Here is a 17,262-nt window from a genome sequence, read left to right on the forward strand (position 1 = left end):
TTGGCTTGACTGGGTATTACAGGAGGTTTGTGAAGGGATATGGATCCATTGTGACAGCCCTCACTGAACTCACCTCCAAGAAAATGCCCAAGAAAGTGAACTGGACTGTAGAATGCCAACAGGCCTTTGACACCCTGAAACAAGCAATGTGCTCAGCACCAGTTCTAAAAGCTCCAGATTATTCTAAGCAGTTCATTGTGCAGACAGATGCCTCTGAACATGGGATAGGGGCAGTTTTGTCCCAAACAAATGATGATGGCCTTGACCAGCCTGTTGCTTTCATTAGCAGGAGGTTACTCCCCAGGGAGCAGCGTTGGAGTGCCATTGAGAGGGAGGCCTTTGCTGTGGTTTGGTCCCTGAAGAAGCTGAGACCATACCTCTTTGGGACTCACTTCCTAGTTCAAACTGACCACAGACCTCTCAAATGGCTGATGCAAATGAAAGGTGAAAACCCAAAACTGTTGAGGTGGTCCATCTCCCTACAGGGAATGGACTTTATAGTGGAACACAGACCTGGGACTGCCCATGCCAATGCAGATGGCCTTTCCAGGTTCTTCCACTTAGAAAATGAAGACTCTTGGGAAAGGTTAGTCTCATCCTCTTTCGTTTGGGGGGGGGGGTTGTGTAAGGAAATGCCTCCTTGGCATGGTTGCCCCCTGACTTTTTGCCTTTGCTGATGCTATGTTTACAATTGAAAGTGTGCTGAGGCCTGCTAACCAGGCCCCAGCACCAGTGTTCTTTCCCTAACCTGTACTTTTGTATCCACAATTGGCAGACCCTGGTATCCAGATAAGTCCCTTGTAACTGGTACTTCTAGTACCAAGGGCCCTGATGCCAAGGAAGGTCTCTAAGGGCTGCAGCATGTCTTATGCCACCCTGGAGACCTCTCACTCAGCACAGACACACTGCTTGCCAGCTTGTGTGTGCTAGTGAGAACAAAACGAGTAAGTCGACATGGCACTCCCCTCAGGGTGCCATGCCAGCCTCTCACTGCCTATGCAAGTATAGGTCAGTCACCCCTCTAGCAGGCCTTACAGCCCTAAGGCAGGGTGCACTATACCATAGGTGAGGGTACCAGTGCATGAGCATGGTACCCCTACAGTGTCTAAACAAAACCTTAGACATTGTAAGTGCAGGGTAGCCATAAGAGTATATGGTCTGGGAGTTTGTCGAACACGAACTCCACAGCACCATAATGGCTACACTGAAAACTGGGAAGTTTGGTATCAAACTTCTCAGCACAATAAATGCACACTGATGCCAGTGTACATTTTATTGCAAAATACACCCCAGAGGGCACCTTAGAGGTGCCCCCTGAAACTTAACCGACTGTCTGTGTAGGCTGACTAGTTCCAGCAGCCTGCCACACTAGAGACATGTTGCTGGCCCCATGGGGAGAGTGCCTTTGTCACTCTGAGGCCAGTAACAAAGCCTGCACTGGGTGGAGATGCTAACACCTCCCCCAGGCAGGAGCTGTAACACCTGGCGGTGAGCCTCAAAGGCTCACCCCTTTGTCACAGCCCAGCAGGGCTCTCCAGCTTAGTGGAGTTGCCCGCACCCTCCGGCCACGGCCCCCCCTTTTGGCGGCAAGGCTGGAGGGAACAAAGAAAGCAACAAGGAGGAGTCACTGGCCAGTCAGGACAGCCCCTAAGGTGTCCTGAGCTGAGGTGACTCTAACTTTTAGAAATCCTCCATCTTGCAGATGGAGGATTCCCCCAATAGGGTTAGGATTGTGACCCCCTCCCCTTGGGAGGAGGCACAAAGAGGGTGTACCCACCCTCAGGGCTAGTAGCCATTGGCTACTAACCCCCCAGACCTAAACACGCCCTTAAATTTAGTATTTAAGGACTACCCTGAACCCTAGAAAATTAGATTCCTGCAACAAGAAGAAGAAGGACTGCCTAGCTGAAAACCCCTGCAGAGGAAGACCAAAAGACAACAACTGCCTTGGCTCCAGAAACTCACCGGCCTGTCTCCTGCCTTCCCAAGAACTCTGCTCCAGCGACGCCTTCCAAAGGGACCAGCGACCTCTGCATCCTCTGAGGACTGCCCTGCTTCGACGACGACAAGAAACTCTCGAGGACAGCGGACCTGCTCCAAAAAGACTGTAACTTTATCCAAAGGAGCAGCTTTAAAGAACCCTGCAATCTCCCCGCAAGAAGCGTGAGACTTGCAACACTGCACCCGGCGACCCCGACTCGGCTGGTGGAGAACCAACACCTCAGGGAGGACCCCCGGACTACTCTACGACTGTGAGTACCAAAACCTGTCCCCCCTGAGCCCCCACAGCGCCGCCTGCAGAGGGAATCCCGAGGCTTCCCCTGACCGCGACTCTCTGAAACCTAAGTCCCGACGCCTGGAAAAGACCCTGCACCCGCAGCCCCCAGGACCTGAAGGACCGGACTTTCACTGCAGAAGTGACCCCCAGGAGTCCCTCTCCCTTGCCCAAGTGGAGGTTTCCCCGAGGAAGCCCCCCCTTGCCTGCCTGCAGCGCTGAAGAGATCCCTTGATCTCTCATTGACTTCCATTGCGAACCCGACGCTTGTTCTAATACTGCACCCGGCCGCCCCCGCGCCACTGAGGGTGAAATTTCTGTGTGGGCTTGTGTCCCCCCCGGTGCCCTACAAAACCCCCCTGGTCTGCCCTCCGAAGACGCGGGTACTTACCTGCTGGCAGACTAGAACCGGGGCACCCCCTTCTCTCCATTGAAGCCTATGCGTTTTGGGCACCACTTTGAACTCTGCACCTGACCGGCCCTGAGCTGCTGGTGTGGTAACTTTGGGGTTGCTCTGAACCCCCAACGGTGGGCTACCTTGGACCAAGAACTGAACCCTGTAAGTGTCTTACTTACCTGGTAAAACTAACAAAAACTTACCTCCCCAGGAACTGTGAAAATTGCACTAAGTGTCCACTTTTTAAATAGCTATGTGTGAATAACTTGAAAGGTATACATGCAATTGAAATGATTCAAAGTTCCTAATGTACTTACCTGCAATACCTTTCAAACAAGATATTACATGTTAAATTTGAACCTGTGGTTCTTAAAATAAACTAAGAAAAGATATTTTTCTATAACAAAACCTATTGGCTGGATTTGTCTCTGAGTGTGTGTACCTCATTTATTGTCTATGTGTATGTACAACAAATGCTTAACACTACTCCTTGGATAAGCCTACTGCTCGACCACACTACCACAAAATAGAGCATTAGTATTATCTATTTTTACCACTATTTTACCTCTAAGGGGAACCCTTGGACTCTGTGCATGCTATTCCTTACTTTGAAATAGCACATACAGAGCCAACTTCCTACACTGAGTTGCTGTTAAGAACTGCTCTTTCTTCGAGCATGTTTTGTACCAGAATATTGCAGCTGGTGGTGAAATGAGGAGAAAGTCTGTTTTTTTTGTTGTTTTTGTTGTTGTTTTTTTCTCAGAAGGCGACAAGCTGCTCATGTTTGAATCTCGTTTAACATTAACTTTTTAAGTAGACTTACATGTCCTCCATAAAGAAATTATACTTTGTTTGCATGTTTTAGGATGGGGCAAACATTTCTGTATACATATTAAGAGCGCGGGTGCCAATATGGAGGCTTGAGGGTGTAAATTCTGTTGTGTTGGAGATGGAATTGTCCACCTTGGTGCATTGACTGAGAGATTCAAGCCCCTTGCTCCTTTAAGTATTTTCAGAAAGTAGTTGTGATTCACGGTTTCAATGGTCTGCTAAGTGATCTTGGAGAACTAGGAGGCTAAAATCATCTTTCTCTTTAAAAAAACATGCTTTTTATCCGTTCGTATCACACATTATAATTTCATCTAAACTGTACTAAATTAATCTCCCTTCCCTTACAATGTCCTGAAACGGTACCTGTGTTCGTTGTTTGCCACAAAATAAATCTAATCTTTTTAAGTGTTTCCAGTTGGCACAGGATTCGCTGGGGTGAAAGGGACATTGGTGACTGTGACCTACCTTTCTTTAAGGGTGTCAATTATGTCTTGCAAAGTCATCAGATCTCTTACTTGGGATGACTTTGGGTAAATAATAAGTAGTTCATCTATTTTTTTTTCAAAACGGCCAGTTAATTCAACAAGTTCAAGTTGGGTCATGTTAGGTAAATTGGCACAATTTAAAAGCCAAGTTCTGTGGTTCCAGCCATTCTCAAAGCTTGCTGTCCAGGGAACAGCACTCATTTAGCTACCTGCTACAAGGTGCTTTCAGTCTGAAACTGTAAATAAAAGACGCATTAGAAAGTTCTGGCATGCTTTAGAGGTATATGGCATTAGGGGCACCAGCAGACATTGTTATAAAAAATAACATAATGGTTTTGTCCATACACCACACTCTTATTGCATGTTTTCATTGTAGCATATGCTGATTGAGATGCACGTAAAAATCACACCTGCTGACCATGACATTGGCAGACAGGGGGAACATACACAAGATGCAATTGCACACAAGAATCATGGTGCATGCAGCCTCCTTACAGCAGAAGTCGGTGCCATGATAGAACCAGGCATTTGTGCTGTATAAAACGATGATAGCCTCAGTCACCTTGTTAGTGACCTGGCATATCTGGTAACCCCACCTAGATCCTTCTAATTTTTCTCGGTTCACATGGCACTTCTTAGTGGACTGCCTCACTCAATATCGAGGCACAGAGTATAGAGTGCACCAACTCGATGCCCCAGCATACTGCCCCTCCACATGCATATCCGATCAGCATATCGTCCTTCTGCCATGACTTTCTCATGAAGTTGTAATCCTTTATGGCTGAACTAATTCTTCTGTAGCCTATTGAGAAAAAACACGTCATGGGGTCAACCTAAAGTAACAGTCTCACAAAGTGGACATGTCGGTGTTTCAACTTGGGATATCAAGAGCTGCTGCAAAGGAGATTCCTTATTGTAGAGCAACGTAGCTGCATAAGGGTCTGTCTGTCTGATGGGGATATAGCATGCTAGCACATGGGTATTAAGTGCTGGTTCTAACAGTTTGACATTGGTTGTTAAAGAGCTGAATCCTGTGGGAGCATAGTATTTGATCCAATATCTAAAAATAATGTTTTCAATAGATGTGTAAATAGTTAGCAAGCCAGGACCCCTCCATATCTCTTAAAACATCGCTCCAGTTCCTCCTGGCATATTTTTCTCTGTACACCACCTCCTCCTAATTGTTAAAATAACCTTGTGCTTTCTCTTGTTTTCCTATCATTATCCATCATTTGAAATGCTCTGCCTATGGTGGTGATTTGATTAAGCTGTAGCATATCAGTGTACCGCTCACCATAAGTCCCTTCCACTCCAAATCACGATATTCACGAACAGAAGTCTCCTTAGTTAAAAAAATAGAACATACACTCACACACTCACATTCAGACAGCCTCTTTCTCAAACATGCTGCCTTCCACCCACTTCATACTCCAGCTTATTCTTTGACGAAAAGGACCCACATAAATATATAGATCGTAATTTCTGAAAAGCTGGTATTTGTAAATGTTGATTTAGTCCCAGAATGACAGCATTTCAAGAGAAGTGTGTAATTCATAAGAGGTGTGCAGCTGGGCTGAGTGTATTTGTATAGTGTGGAACAGCCGTTCAACACCCTTGAGTCTGAGTATGGCCCAATGAGAATCTGAAACAGGTGATCATGAGCAGAACTTTTGCTAACTGATCTTTGAGGCATATGGTTTTGTACACCTGATTTGTGGTTGCTTACCTTAACCAACCCTAGTGTTCCAGAACTGTCCGTCTCCATTTGCACTCTAGCTCCTCGTGGTGCTAAACCTACTTTATTGGACATATATTGAGGTGTAAGACGTATAGGCGCTATTTATGATCACTGAGTCAGGTCTCTAAGACTCTTTGAGTGTATGTTAAAATACTGAGTTGCATGAGACCCTTCACTGTATAGGACTTTTGTTCTCTTAACAATTTTTGCTCGCTCGGAGCTATGAGACTCTCGCCATGAGGTTGAGTGTCACTGGTTTTCGATCCTAACAGGGCAAAGGTGAGCACATCCGAAGTACCGGTGTCTGGTCAACACTCGGAAGCTGAGGACCAGTGCGCCTTTCCACCTCCCCGACGTCACCAATGCGACCATGGGAACTGGCAGTGAATAGGCGGCCTCCCTCAGCCCCCTTTAACCACCGGCGATTCTCAGGGGGATCCTGCAGCACCCCTGCACATCTCAGGCGAAGGTATGGAACCCTCAATTAGCCGTGACACTGTCACCCCTGATACATTATGATATTGTTCACTCGCTGGCCTGGGCTCTCAAAGTTGTGTCTGATGCTAAATGGTTGTGATTTGACAAGTTTGGAGAGCAGATCCTGAGGATGAATTTTTTTTTTTTAGGGTCTCTATGGCAAACATTCCTAATCCGTCCTGCACCTTGGCCTTCTGCTGAGTTCAGTACGCCAGGCCCAAAAGCAACTGATAATTGGTGCAGGCTTTTTTTTCTTCTTTTTTAATGCGTAGTCAGTCCCGTGCATTTCTTTTTTTTGTTGTTTTTTTTGTCTTTGTCACTTTTTGTGATCATTATTGTCAGTGCTGTTATCGTGAGGCACTTCAGTGCCTCAGTCATTCCCTGGCTGCCAGGGTGTTCAAAGGAAATATCTTTATTGCATCTATATTTTAATCTATTGTCTACCCCTGTCAGGTAGTACTTTCTATTGCGCCTGTAGATCCAATGGTAGTTGTTGAGTAGTGTGTCATGTTACATCCTGGGAATGGCGTAAGTGGGGGGGGGGTGTCTTTCTGCAGAAAAGGTCACGGTGAAGTGGTGTATTAACATCCATTTTTATTACCACCTGCATTACTTCAAAATTGTTTTGCAAGAAACAAATGGAGTTGTTTGGGGAAGATCAATTTTCTTAACGTATTCTGACGACCTTTTATAGGGAATTACAAAGTTTGTTTTGAAGAGAAAACGTTTAAGTTTGCATCATAAGTAATAAATAAGGGCTTTCAACCTAAGGGACCCAAATGATTTGGGCACTCTTTTGCTTTGCTTTATTTTATCAGTGTTGAACCCGCTTCAAAGTTAAATCTTATTAGATTGCATATAGTAAACGGCTATTAACCATTTAACTCTCTGTGTGCATTTGGAGTTCATTCTTTAACAGCAGTATGCTGTCCTTGTGGCATGTGGTGATTGTTTTCTGCACCCACAATGCATACATAAACAAAATCCATGTCTATATAAATAATGGGACAGAGTGAACTGCTTCAAATCATAAGTTGTTGCAAGGAAGGGTCAACATCTGGTCACAGAAGTAGCATGATGCCACACCAGATGCTTAAAGAAAACACACTCAGAGGTGTTCTTTTTCCCTTCCTACTGGTTTGCAATTTTAATCTCAGCCTTTCTATCCTTTTGGCCATGTAACAAACAATATTCAAGTATTCTGATTTTCTTTTAGTTGAAGGGCAACAAGCTACTGTTGTGGTCCACAGGACTTCACTTCTGATAGATTGAGACTGAAGGCTCATGAATTTAAGGCCAACTGAATAAAAGTTAGTTTTCTCGTGTAACAGTAGAAGTTGTCCTTTCTCCTTCTTCCTTCACCTCTTTTTATTAATTTATTTATCTTGTGGTGGCACAGCCCTCCAGCAAGACGTCAGTGGGGACGACGTGATCGACCTCTGCAGGGACTCTTTGCCCAGGATGAAAGCTTTCTGCACCCAGTCTTTACCCAGCGGCTGCTTTCAGTAGATGAGCATCGAGCCTTTGCTCCCACCAGCACTCTCCCACGAATGCTTCACTCAGCCACTCACCCACCACAGCAGAGCCCATTCATGGTGGACCTCCATGAACAGGTGAGTTGATGTCATTGGTGAAAATGCAAAATTAGGTATTGAATAGCTGATTTGGGCGTGTTGTACGAGGGAAGTTCAGCTGGGCACCTGCAATGCTGCTAGATTATGATGAACTGTTTAGTGTTTGTAGTTGCAAGTGGACATTGGTTTGAAATATGTAATTTTCATACTGTGCATGCTTTGTTTGAAGTCTGGCTGCTCTTGGGAGACGAAACCTGCACCTAGAAACAGCAGGGCACCTTGGAGAGGTAGGATCCCTGGGTAGTTAGGGTTGAAATAATATGAGTGAAAAACATCAGGCATTTTACTAGACCTGAAGAGTGTAATGCACCCTAAGTCCAAGTCATAGGCATTACAGAGGTTTGTTACTAACCACTTTGGTGGTTACAGTGTTGCAAAAGTACCATCTTCGCTTTAACCTGTGTGCATTGAAACTGCATAAACTGCCCAACATATTGTCCTCATTGCACAATTTCGTCTTGAAAGTTGTAGTTCGGGTGGCTGAAACCTGTCTTTGTTCTTTTGAGAAGGAACCCCCCCGAGGGAAGTCACACTAAAATACAAAGCTCCCAGAGAGTGAGCATGCCATTATTTCAGCTTTGGCTATCGAGAGCTACTGCAAAGGAGACATCTTATTCCAGATCAAATTAGCAGCATTAGCAGTTTGTTTAACAAGGATAAGGCAGGCTGCTAATGGATATTTAGGGCAGGTCCTAACACTTTGATACTGGTTGAGGAAGAGATGATTTTGTTACGTGCATAGTTATTGATGCAGTTTTTAATGGATGCTTCAACTAAATATGGCAACATTGACCCAATAGGAAGCAGTGCAGTTCCCCTCCATTTCTCTCAAAACATCAACCTGATACCTTTTTGCATATTTTTCTTGTCCACGATTACCTTCTAGTTGTTAAACTGCACTTTCTCTTGTTCCTTTTCTTTACAATATTAGCACTGCTCATTTGAAATGCACTTCTTATGCTGCCACTTTACTCAGTTCACAAATCTATGACTGCCCTTGGTATTAACATTATCTAGCTTCAGAAACCTGTTTGATTCCATGTCTGTAATATCCTTAGTCCGTGTAAAACCCAGCTTAAAAAGAACTTTCAGTGAATCCTTTGACACTTTTAAGGATAAAATTAATATAGTTGAAGATTCTTTTACCTCTGAGCTGACTCTGTGCCTGAACCTGAATATTGATCCAGCGTTCTTCAGGCAAGCCATAATCCTTCTGTGGTCTAATGGTGAGGAATATAGTGAAGAGGGTATAGACAATACACAGGAATGTTGATAAGTGAAGGTGGATATTTGTATGAAAATAAAAGGCTTGTGAAATCTTCTGAGGTATACAAGATTTCTCTTAAGAATTCTTTTAAAACATGCACTGGTGGATTTCACCACAGAGAAAAAGGGAATGCATCTTTGAAGTTGTTCTGGGATTTCAGCCAGCTGCTATCTGAGGTCCTGAGTGGCATCAACGTTATGAACCAAGCTACATCTATGTTCCTGCCATTCCAGATCAGTGTCAACGGTCTCTAAGATCGCCATTTCACGTGGTCTGTATCCACTTCTCTGCTCACAATCAGGATTGCCAGGGAAACACCAACTATATGATAAAATGGACTTGCCCAAGTTCTCCAAAATGATTTCCTTCCACAGTGACTCCTGTGAATAATATCCTCATCTACCTTGAAGTCCTTACAGGAGGAATGACACAGCAGAATAGCTCCTTATTTATTTTTAAAACCATGCAAAATCTGAGGCCTTCTGCCTTTGTTTCCTCTAGTAAGCTGGGTCCTGGTTGCAGTGCATCCCTAAGGCAGAGTTCGTTATATTATATGTGTGGACATATCTGCAACAGCAGATATTCCCCTATATATGTTTGTTAATTCTTAGACATTGTAAGTGAAGGGGAAACTATTTTAAATACATGTGCTGGACACTGGTCAATACGAATTCCCCAGCTACATGATGGCTTCACTAAAAAGAGGGATTTTTTTTTAAATTGAATATCTCATATTAATAAATCCTCACTGATTCCAGTGGTGGATTTATTAATATATGCATCTAAGATGCCCTCTGAAAACCCACCAATGTTAGTGGGCTCACTGACTAGTTCTAGCCAACCTGCCACCAACAGACAAGATTCTGACCCACCCCCCTCCAAGGGTGAGGGCCTTTGCTCTCCTGAAGGTCGGAACAAAGCCTGCTCTGAAAGGGGTGTTACACACTCCTCCCAACAGGATGACCTGCAAGTCTGCATTCTAAGGCAGGAGGCTTCAAAGAAGCCCACCTCCTTTGGGACGCATATATGGTGTTCCTTAGAGGAAAATGCCGAATTCCCCCCCAAAAAACCCTTTCCTTCCACAGGGCCCATCTGGCACCAGGACAGGTGGGAAATTTAGCTATGCAGGAGGTGTGTTGCATTTCTAATCTGGACAGGCGCCTAGGGTGACCACCCTGAAATAAACACAGCATTAGCAATTCTCCATCCTGTGTGTGGTGGAATTAGTAATTCTGGGACAGGGTGATTCACACTTCCCAAAGGAAGTGGTCACCTAGAGGGCATAGTGACCCCAAGGGTAAGTAACATATTGGCTACAGCCCTTCACTCCCCTTAACACCCCCTAAATTGAGTATTTTAGGGAACCCCTGATACCAGGAAAACATATCTTCACTGGACACAAAAGGAGTGGACAAGAAGCCTCTAGAACCGAGAACTGGGGAGCATAGTGGACTTGTTACCAACCCTGATGGCTGCACCCAACCCTTGAGGAGCAACTGACCTGTCCTGCCGCTGCAGCATCGACCAAACAGAGAGAGATGCCAGTGCTTTGCAAATTGTAAAGACCAACTCCCTTGGAGCAGAGGAGCTGCTCCCCCTGCATGTGCAGGCAAACCAAAAAAGAACTGAGGACCAGGACTGCCAAAAACCAGACTCCAGACATCACGGCTGCACCCAAGTTGCCTAGCCCAAGTTGAAGTGAGCCAACTGTGTCAACGTGGTTCCCAGGCCCTCCAGAGACTAAACCCACCTTGAGTTCGCCCACTGTAGACTTCATGTCGGAGTCTGCAGACTGTCCCTCACCGTGACCACCTCATTTGATGGAGACCCAACAGTCTTCGGCACCTGGATGCCCCGGACAAGGAAAACATGACCAATGGTGTCCCTATGTCCTGAGCATCGCAAGAACTGAAACGCCATGTTGGTTCACCTGGAGTGGACTCTTAGTCCACTGCTGCAGCATCTTTGTGACCGGACCAATCCCAATAGACTTACAAGGGACACCCGACGCTGAACTGCACCATTGCACCCGGCTGCCCGATGTGACCTACTTTTCTGGATTGGGGAGAGCGAGGAAGACAGGCCTGTGTGTAGTTTCCTGAAGAGTTTCTCAAGAGCCATGGAACTGCCCCACACTCTATTATTATTATTATTATTATTATTATTATATTTTTTTTTCATGTAAACTAGGGCAAATACACATTGCTATGGAGCACAAAGTAGCCGATTTTTCTAAGGAAAGTCCTTAGAGACTTTCCAAAGACGACCGCTGATGTTTTGGATATGGGCAATGGAATGTATTTAAAGAGCTCAACAAAAGTTCCTCTCTTCTCAAATAGGACCTTGTCAGTGGCTGAAATGCATAAAAAATGGATGAGTACTGTGATCTTGAGTGGAATGAGAGTGAAGGCAGGGTAAAGACATTACTAAACAGAATCATCTGTAACTATTCTGTTGGTCTTTTGAAATTCATGTACCTGGACAGAAAATAACACACACCTTTAAATGCAAAATAAATGCAAGTTCTCCTAATTAATGCAGGGGTGTGGAATTTACTAAAATAGCTATTTGTCCATGGGACAGGTTGCTTCATAAATCTACTTGTCCTGTTAAAAAAAAAATATTAATAATACTTTCCCCTTTGTTGCTGTGTAGTGGGGCAACAAATTATGGCAGCAATCTCATTATATAAGAGCTCTGATAATGGCCTCTCTTATTATGACAGGGCTAATACTGTAGTAAGGTTTGAATACTAGCAATTGCCTTATTTTGCCACCTTTCTGCAGATCTACCTACTGGGGCTGGAGGTAGCGGTAAGCAATAGTGCCAGGGTTGGAATGCCCTTTTGAGTTTGTGCAAACCTACTAACTTGCATATTTTAAGGGTTTCCACCAGCTATTTTCTAATCTTTTTCAATACTGAGAAAGGATGGACATTTACTTCTTCCAGGGATTGGGTTAAAGGGAAAAGTGAGCTTGTAAACGCTCAACAGATTTTCACATGAGCAAATCACATGCATACTCCACGCAGTTCACAAGTACGATTTCCTGGTCTACTTCTGTAAATTCTTGAACTACATAAATATGCAGTAATGCAAAGACATATGCTGTGGCTCCTCTTTTGTGACTTTACAAACTGGGCCCCTACTTAGGTCTGGTGTTGTCTAAGGTTCCTGTAAGAGACTTGTTTACCAAACACGTTTCTGTTTTAGATATGGGGATATGAACCATGGGTTACAGGTGAGATTTTATTATGTTGAAGCAGTCAAGGGCATTCTGTGACTGTTAGTCATAAGGAGCATTACCTCAGAAGAATGTGGACCATTGAGAGCAATTTTAGAATGTCTAAGAATCAACAGATTTAAATTTTTGCGATGAGATCCTAGGGAAAATGTGGAAGGTATATTTGATGATCCTTATGTTGATATAAAAAGAAAGATTTTAATATTGGTTTTGGACAGTTGGAATAATCTGCAAGATTCAAGAACTCACATCTGAAAAATGAAAATATGTCTGTAGCACATGTGGCTGTAAATACACATGCTCTGCATATTCGTGCCATTTAGTGTTGGCTAGAAGAAGTGTTTTGAGTCACAAGGTATGGTGTGACTCCTCCCCAAGTAGGTAATGTGCATGCACATCCATTCCATTGTTAAATTATTTTTTACAGCCATATGGTTTGGTCAAGTACTGATGGGACTCCAGATTCAACATGTTCGCCTTTCAGTCCTTATAGTTCATCTCCACTCCCAAGAAAGAATTTCTTTGTACAGAGTATTGCTTCCTATCTTTCCATTCTAACATATTTAAGAGACTGTGGAGCAACTAATGGTCCCTGATCCTCAAGGCACCCACGCCCATCTGGTGCCACTTGTCCGCAATCTTTCTTCTTCTGTGTCAGACAAAGTCCATGTGTAGTTGGTGGTGGAATGGCTGTGATTCGGGAAGTGTCAACGATGCCACGATAACTATCACTGTGTTGATTTCCACAGCGTATGTAATCTCGGTCTGTTCCAAAACCATAACGACACACTGTATGCGCCTTATCTCGTTTTTTGGTGTAAGAAGACCCTCCTAATCACAGAGACAGCATTAGGCCCACGTCAGGATGCAGAGACAACCAGCAGGAAAAACTCTGGATATATTTTGAGGAACTTGACCCCTCAGATGACGATGAGAAAGACATAGAGACTTTGGCCGTTCCCTTTCACCAACCCAGCCAAGAGGTCCTTGGCTCCAGTACATCCCATGCCAATGATGATGAGGAAGGAGAGATGCCATCCACTTCGGCTGAGTTGAGGCCTCTTATGAAGACTACACCCAAACTTGTGAGCATGGCTGTAGTTCAGGCACATCACAAGTCTCATATGAGACTGCACTTGGAGCCAGGTGCTGCCCTCGAGAGTAGGGCATCCATACTGTGTATAAGAAATTTCCCCCATCTGGGCATCGCCTTCAGGCTCTGGTCAGCATCAAGGCAAGACATTGGGTTAACATGCTTTTAGTGATCCATTTTCGACTCCAATCGTCCTTCAGGTCCGAAAACACCTTCTGGCACTGAGGAGCATCTTCTCCCTTCAAAGTCAAAGGTGTCATTGATGGATGCTCCTTGTTTTATATAGAAAACAGCAATGTCGTTGATCTGCTTCCACAGCTAGCTCAGACAACCTAGAGGTCCTCCTCGAAAAGCTACACAAGTATCTCTACCAAAACAAAAAAGTGGTTATTCATTAATCCCCCACACAGGATAAATTACTCCCAAAGATCCCTACTCACCCCACCACCATCACCTGTCTGGAGGCTTCAGATACATTGCTAAAGGCAGCTTGCTTTTGAAGAACTTGCTCCACCCACTCCTTTGGAGCCATACCTGCCCTAAAGAGGTACTCTTCCTCCACCTCTCCCCCCCCCCCTAAATACCCCCATCTCTTCCGCCTCCTCTGTCATACTCGTGTGGGTAGGTCACCACATTCATACTCTGACCAGGGGATCCCATACACCCCTCCAGAAGATTGAGGACTCCTCATCCTAGGGACAGCTCATGGGAGGATTAATAGTGACCCACTGGAGAACACAATCTAGATCATGTCTCTATAAGGGGTCCGTCCAGGTGGACACTATCACCTACCACAGGTCAATACAATGCGCAGCTTCCTACCATAAAGTAGATATGCTCGTCACATCTGAGCAGAAAGAAGACCTCTTCAAAACACACTCAAAATTTGAGTGTTACATTCAGTTTCTTCTAATAGTCAAGGGGTTGTTGAAGCCAGCCCGATAACTTTGCAGAGCCAGTCAAGGCCAAGATTGTTGCACCCAGAGTAAAAAAGCAATTCAAGCCCTCTCCATCTTATCCCATTTACATTAGGGGGCATGTAACTCCTGACTCTCTGGTGGTGCACATCACACAGAAGCAGGTATCTACATAAGCTGTAAGTGATGCCACACCCCCTGACGAAGAAAATAAATAAATTGATGCAGCAAGCATAAGAGTAGAAGTCTTGGGTGGCCACGCACTGGTGCATTCCCAATTTTATAGGCCTCCTTGCATGCTGTAATAGGGTGCAGAGGGACGAGATGTAGGAGCTCCTTCAGCATCTTCTTGAACAATTTAGAAAGCGGGGAAGGAAATTCTTGAGGAAGGAACGACCATCTCAACCCCACTATGCGTTTTGCTCTGGACGCTCCTGATACTGCTGCCTGATGTGAATGCCTCCATCATACTCCTTCATCACTCATGCCTTTTGCATATCCAGTTTTAAGCCTGAGGTCCAGCAACATCTGTTTAACATACCATTTGATAAAGAAAATCTCTTCAAACCGTATTCTGTTAAGATACTGATAAAATACCTAAAACAGGGCACAGATATAAGTTTATGGGTGGCAAATTCCAGGAGGTTCTTTTGAAATCTGCAATCCAGGAGTTGAACCAAGGTCACCTGTTCTGGGGGAGGCCGCAAGATTTCCTTCAACGCTGGAAGGAAATCACCTCGGACAAGTGGGTTCTCCCAACAATCAGTTATTGCCTAGAGCTTCTCAACTACACCAAACACCCCACCACGTTCACACTCCCTAACCCTAGGAACACCACCACCTTCTGCACAAAGAGGTTCCGACACTCATACTCAAAGGGCCTATAAAGTTGGTGCGGCCTCCACATCAAGGAACAAGGGTTTATTCCCTATACTTCATCATCACCAAGACTGAGCGCTCGGTCAGACAACTCAACCTCTCTCTACATTTCAGTATGCCAGCACTATATGATGTTATTCCATTACTACAGTAAGGTGACTTTATGACCATTATAGTTCTGAAGAATGCTGTCTTCCATGTACCAATTTGTCCCACTTACTGTTGCTATCTGTGCTTCGTAGTAAGTAAACAACACTGCCAATACAATGTGCTGCCCTTCAAGAGTGTTTGCAAAATGCTTAACTGTGGTAGCAATTTACCTCCGAAGGGGGCGCACATGGCTAGACGACAGGATGATCAAAAGGGCAAGCATACATCAATGCTTAGCACACATTCACATTGCTATCTCTGCATCACAGCTTGGGGATTAAAAAAAACACCACCAAGTCTGAACTGCAGAACCTCCAAATACTGCCCTTAATAGAGACAGCACTCAGTACGACAAAGGGGAAGGGGCAAACCAACCAGTAAAAAAAAAAGAGTACTAGCGTTCTAGCAGCTATTATATGTTCAAGTAAAAACTGTGATGTGCCTTTTAGGAATGATGGCTTCCTGCACTGCCTTAGTTCCCCATGCCGGATTGCACATACCCCCAGTGCAGGAATGCCTCTCAGGAGTCCTAAGCATAGGATCATCTACACAACCTAGTGTGGATAAGGGTCAGCACTCCTCTTTATCTCCAGCTGTGGAACCGCAATAATCTGTAGCATGGCAGTGACCATCACCAGGGACGCATCTCGTTGGCAGTGAGGTCCAATTCAGCACATGACAGTCAGGGTCTTTGATGTGGAATGCCAGCTGCTGGAGCGACCAGTTAACCACAATGCCTGGATTTTTACCTACCTTTCACAACATTCAGGGCAGAGAAGTCATCCTAAAAACAGATAGTACGACTACAATATACTAAACAGATAGTATGACTGCCGTATCTATACTAGACCAGGTCCCCCTAGTAAAACCTCAGAAACAATCTCTTTGCTAAATACCCTTGTGGCACAACTACTTCCCTCGCATTTTGTCATCATAGCTGGTGACTTTAATGCTTTCTTAAAGCCTAATTCTCTCTTTGCTGAGCTAACCCAGGAAGAGGATGCAAAATGGGGAATTTCATATTTTTCCATGTCGAGGAATCGGCCTACGTCTAGTTCATGGGCGTTGCAGGTTATTGACCTAATGCTGTCGTATGGCCTACGGCCAGGGAATGGGCGAATTTCCTTAGACACTCCAACTTGCCCCACCTTTCCCAGAGGGTCTTATAGTAGCCTGATTGATTATTTGCTCGTTAATGTTAGGATCTGGTAGGGAACTAGGACCTCAAGGTGGGAGAGCAACGCTATAGTGATCGTTTTCCCCTTATTCTAGAGTGGGAGAGGTGGTTTTCTGATCCTGGGATAAACCAACGAGAACAGGAGAATATGCTCCCCCTGTTGGTGGCAAATAACCAGCGTTAATTAAGATGGAAAGCTTTCACGAACACAGGTGTATTGGTCGCCAGAATGCACTACTTAGTCTCCAGTTATACATTTGCCCTTGCTTCCAATCTTTACTCTTCAGACCAGATTATGGCAAAACATGCTGAGCTTTTTGCTTCCCTGAAGGCCCTCTTTATTAGGAAGAGCAGAGGAAGCGAGAGGCTTAGAGTGCATAAACAAAATAGATGGTTTAACAACGCTTGTAGGAGGGCCAAGTGTGGCCTTCTGGAAGCTGTTGGGCAGCAAGATAGACCAGCAATAATCTTGGAAATCCAGTTCAGTAGGGTGCAGTGGGCGAAGGATATATGGCAAGAATTGCTGATAGTAGCCAAGGGTTCCAAAGTAAAGCGGTTCTGGTCCCTGGTTTCCCAAAATGGACACAACTTGAGTACTAGGCCTGACTTCCACATCCCTGCAAAAAAATGGATTTTATATTTTACCAAACTTTACAGTCAGGAGTTTGTTTCCTTAGCTGATAGAGAGCCTGGATAAGTT

At 44.7% G+C, this 17,262-nt stretch overlaps 1 protein-coding gene across 5 annotated transcripts in view; it reads left to right on the forward strand.

Moving 5' to 3' along the window:
- Window positions 1–17,262, forward strand: part of RNF44 (ring finger protein 44) — a 186,633-nt gene that overhangs the window by 20,086 nt on the left and 149,285 nt on the right. For 4 of the 5 annotated variants that reach the window (XM_069244570.1, XM_069244567.1, XM_069244571.1 and 1 more), the window contains exons 2-3: window positions 5,999–6,195; window positions 7,603–7,816. In XM_069244570.1, coding sequence (XP_069100671.1) covers window positions 6,089–6,195; window positions 7,603–7,816 — 321 coding nt within the window. In that variant the 5' untranslated portion in view covers window positions 5,999–6,088. The remainder of the gene's footprint in view (window positions 1–5,998; window positions 6,196–7,602; window positions 7,817–17,262) is intronic. The other variant, XM_069244572.1, reaches the window with a different exon arrangement.

Source organism: Pleurodeles waltl, chromosome 7 (assembly GCF_031143425.1).
Source record: "Pleurodeles waltl isolate 20211129_DDA chromosome 7, aPleWal1.hap1.20221129, whole genome shotgun sequence".
NCBI classification, from domain to species: Eukaryota; Metazoa; Chordata; class Amphibia; order Caudata; family Salamandridae; genus Pleurodeles; species Pleurodeles waltl.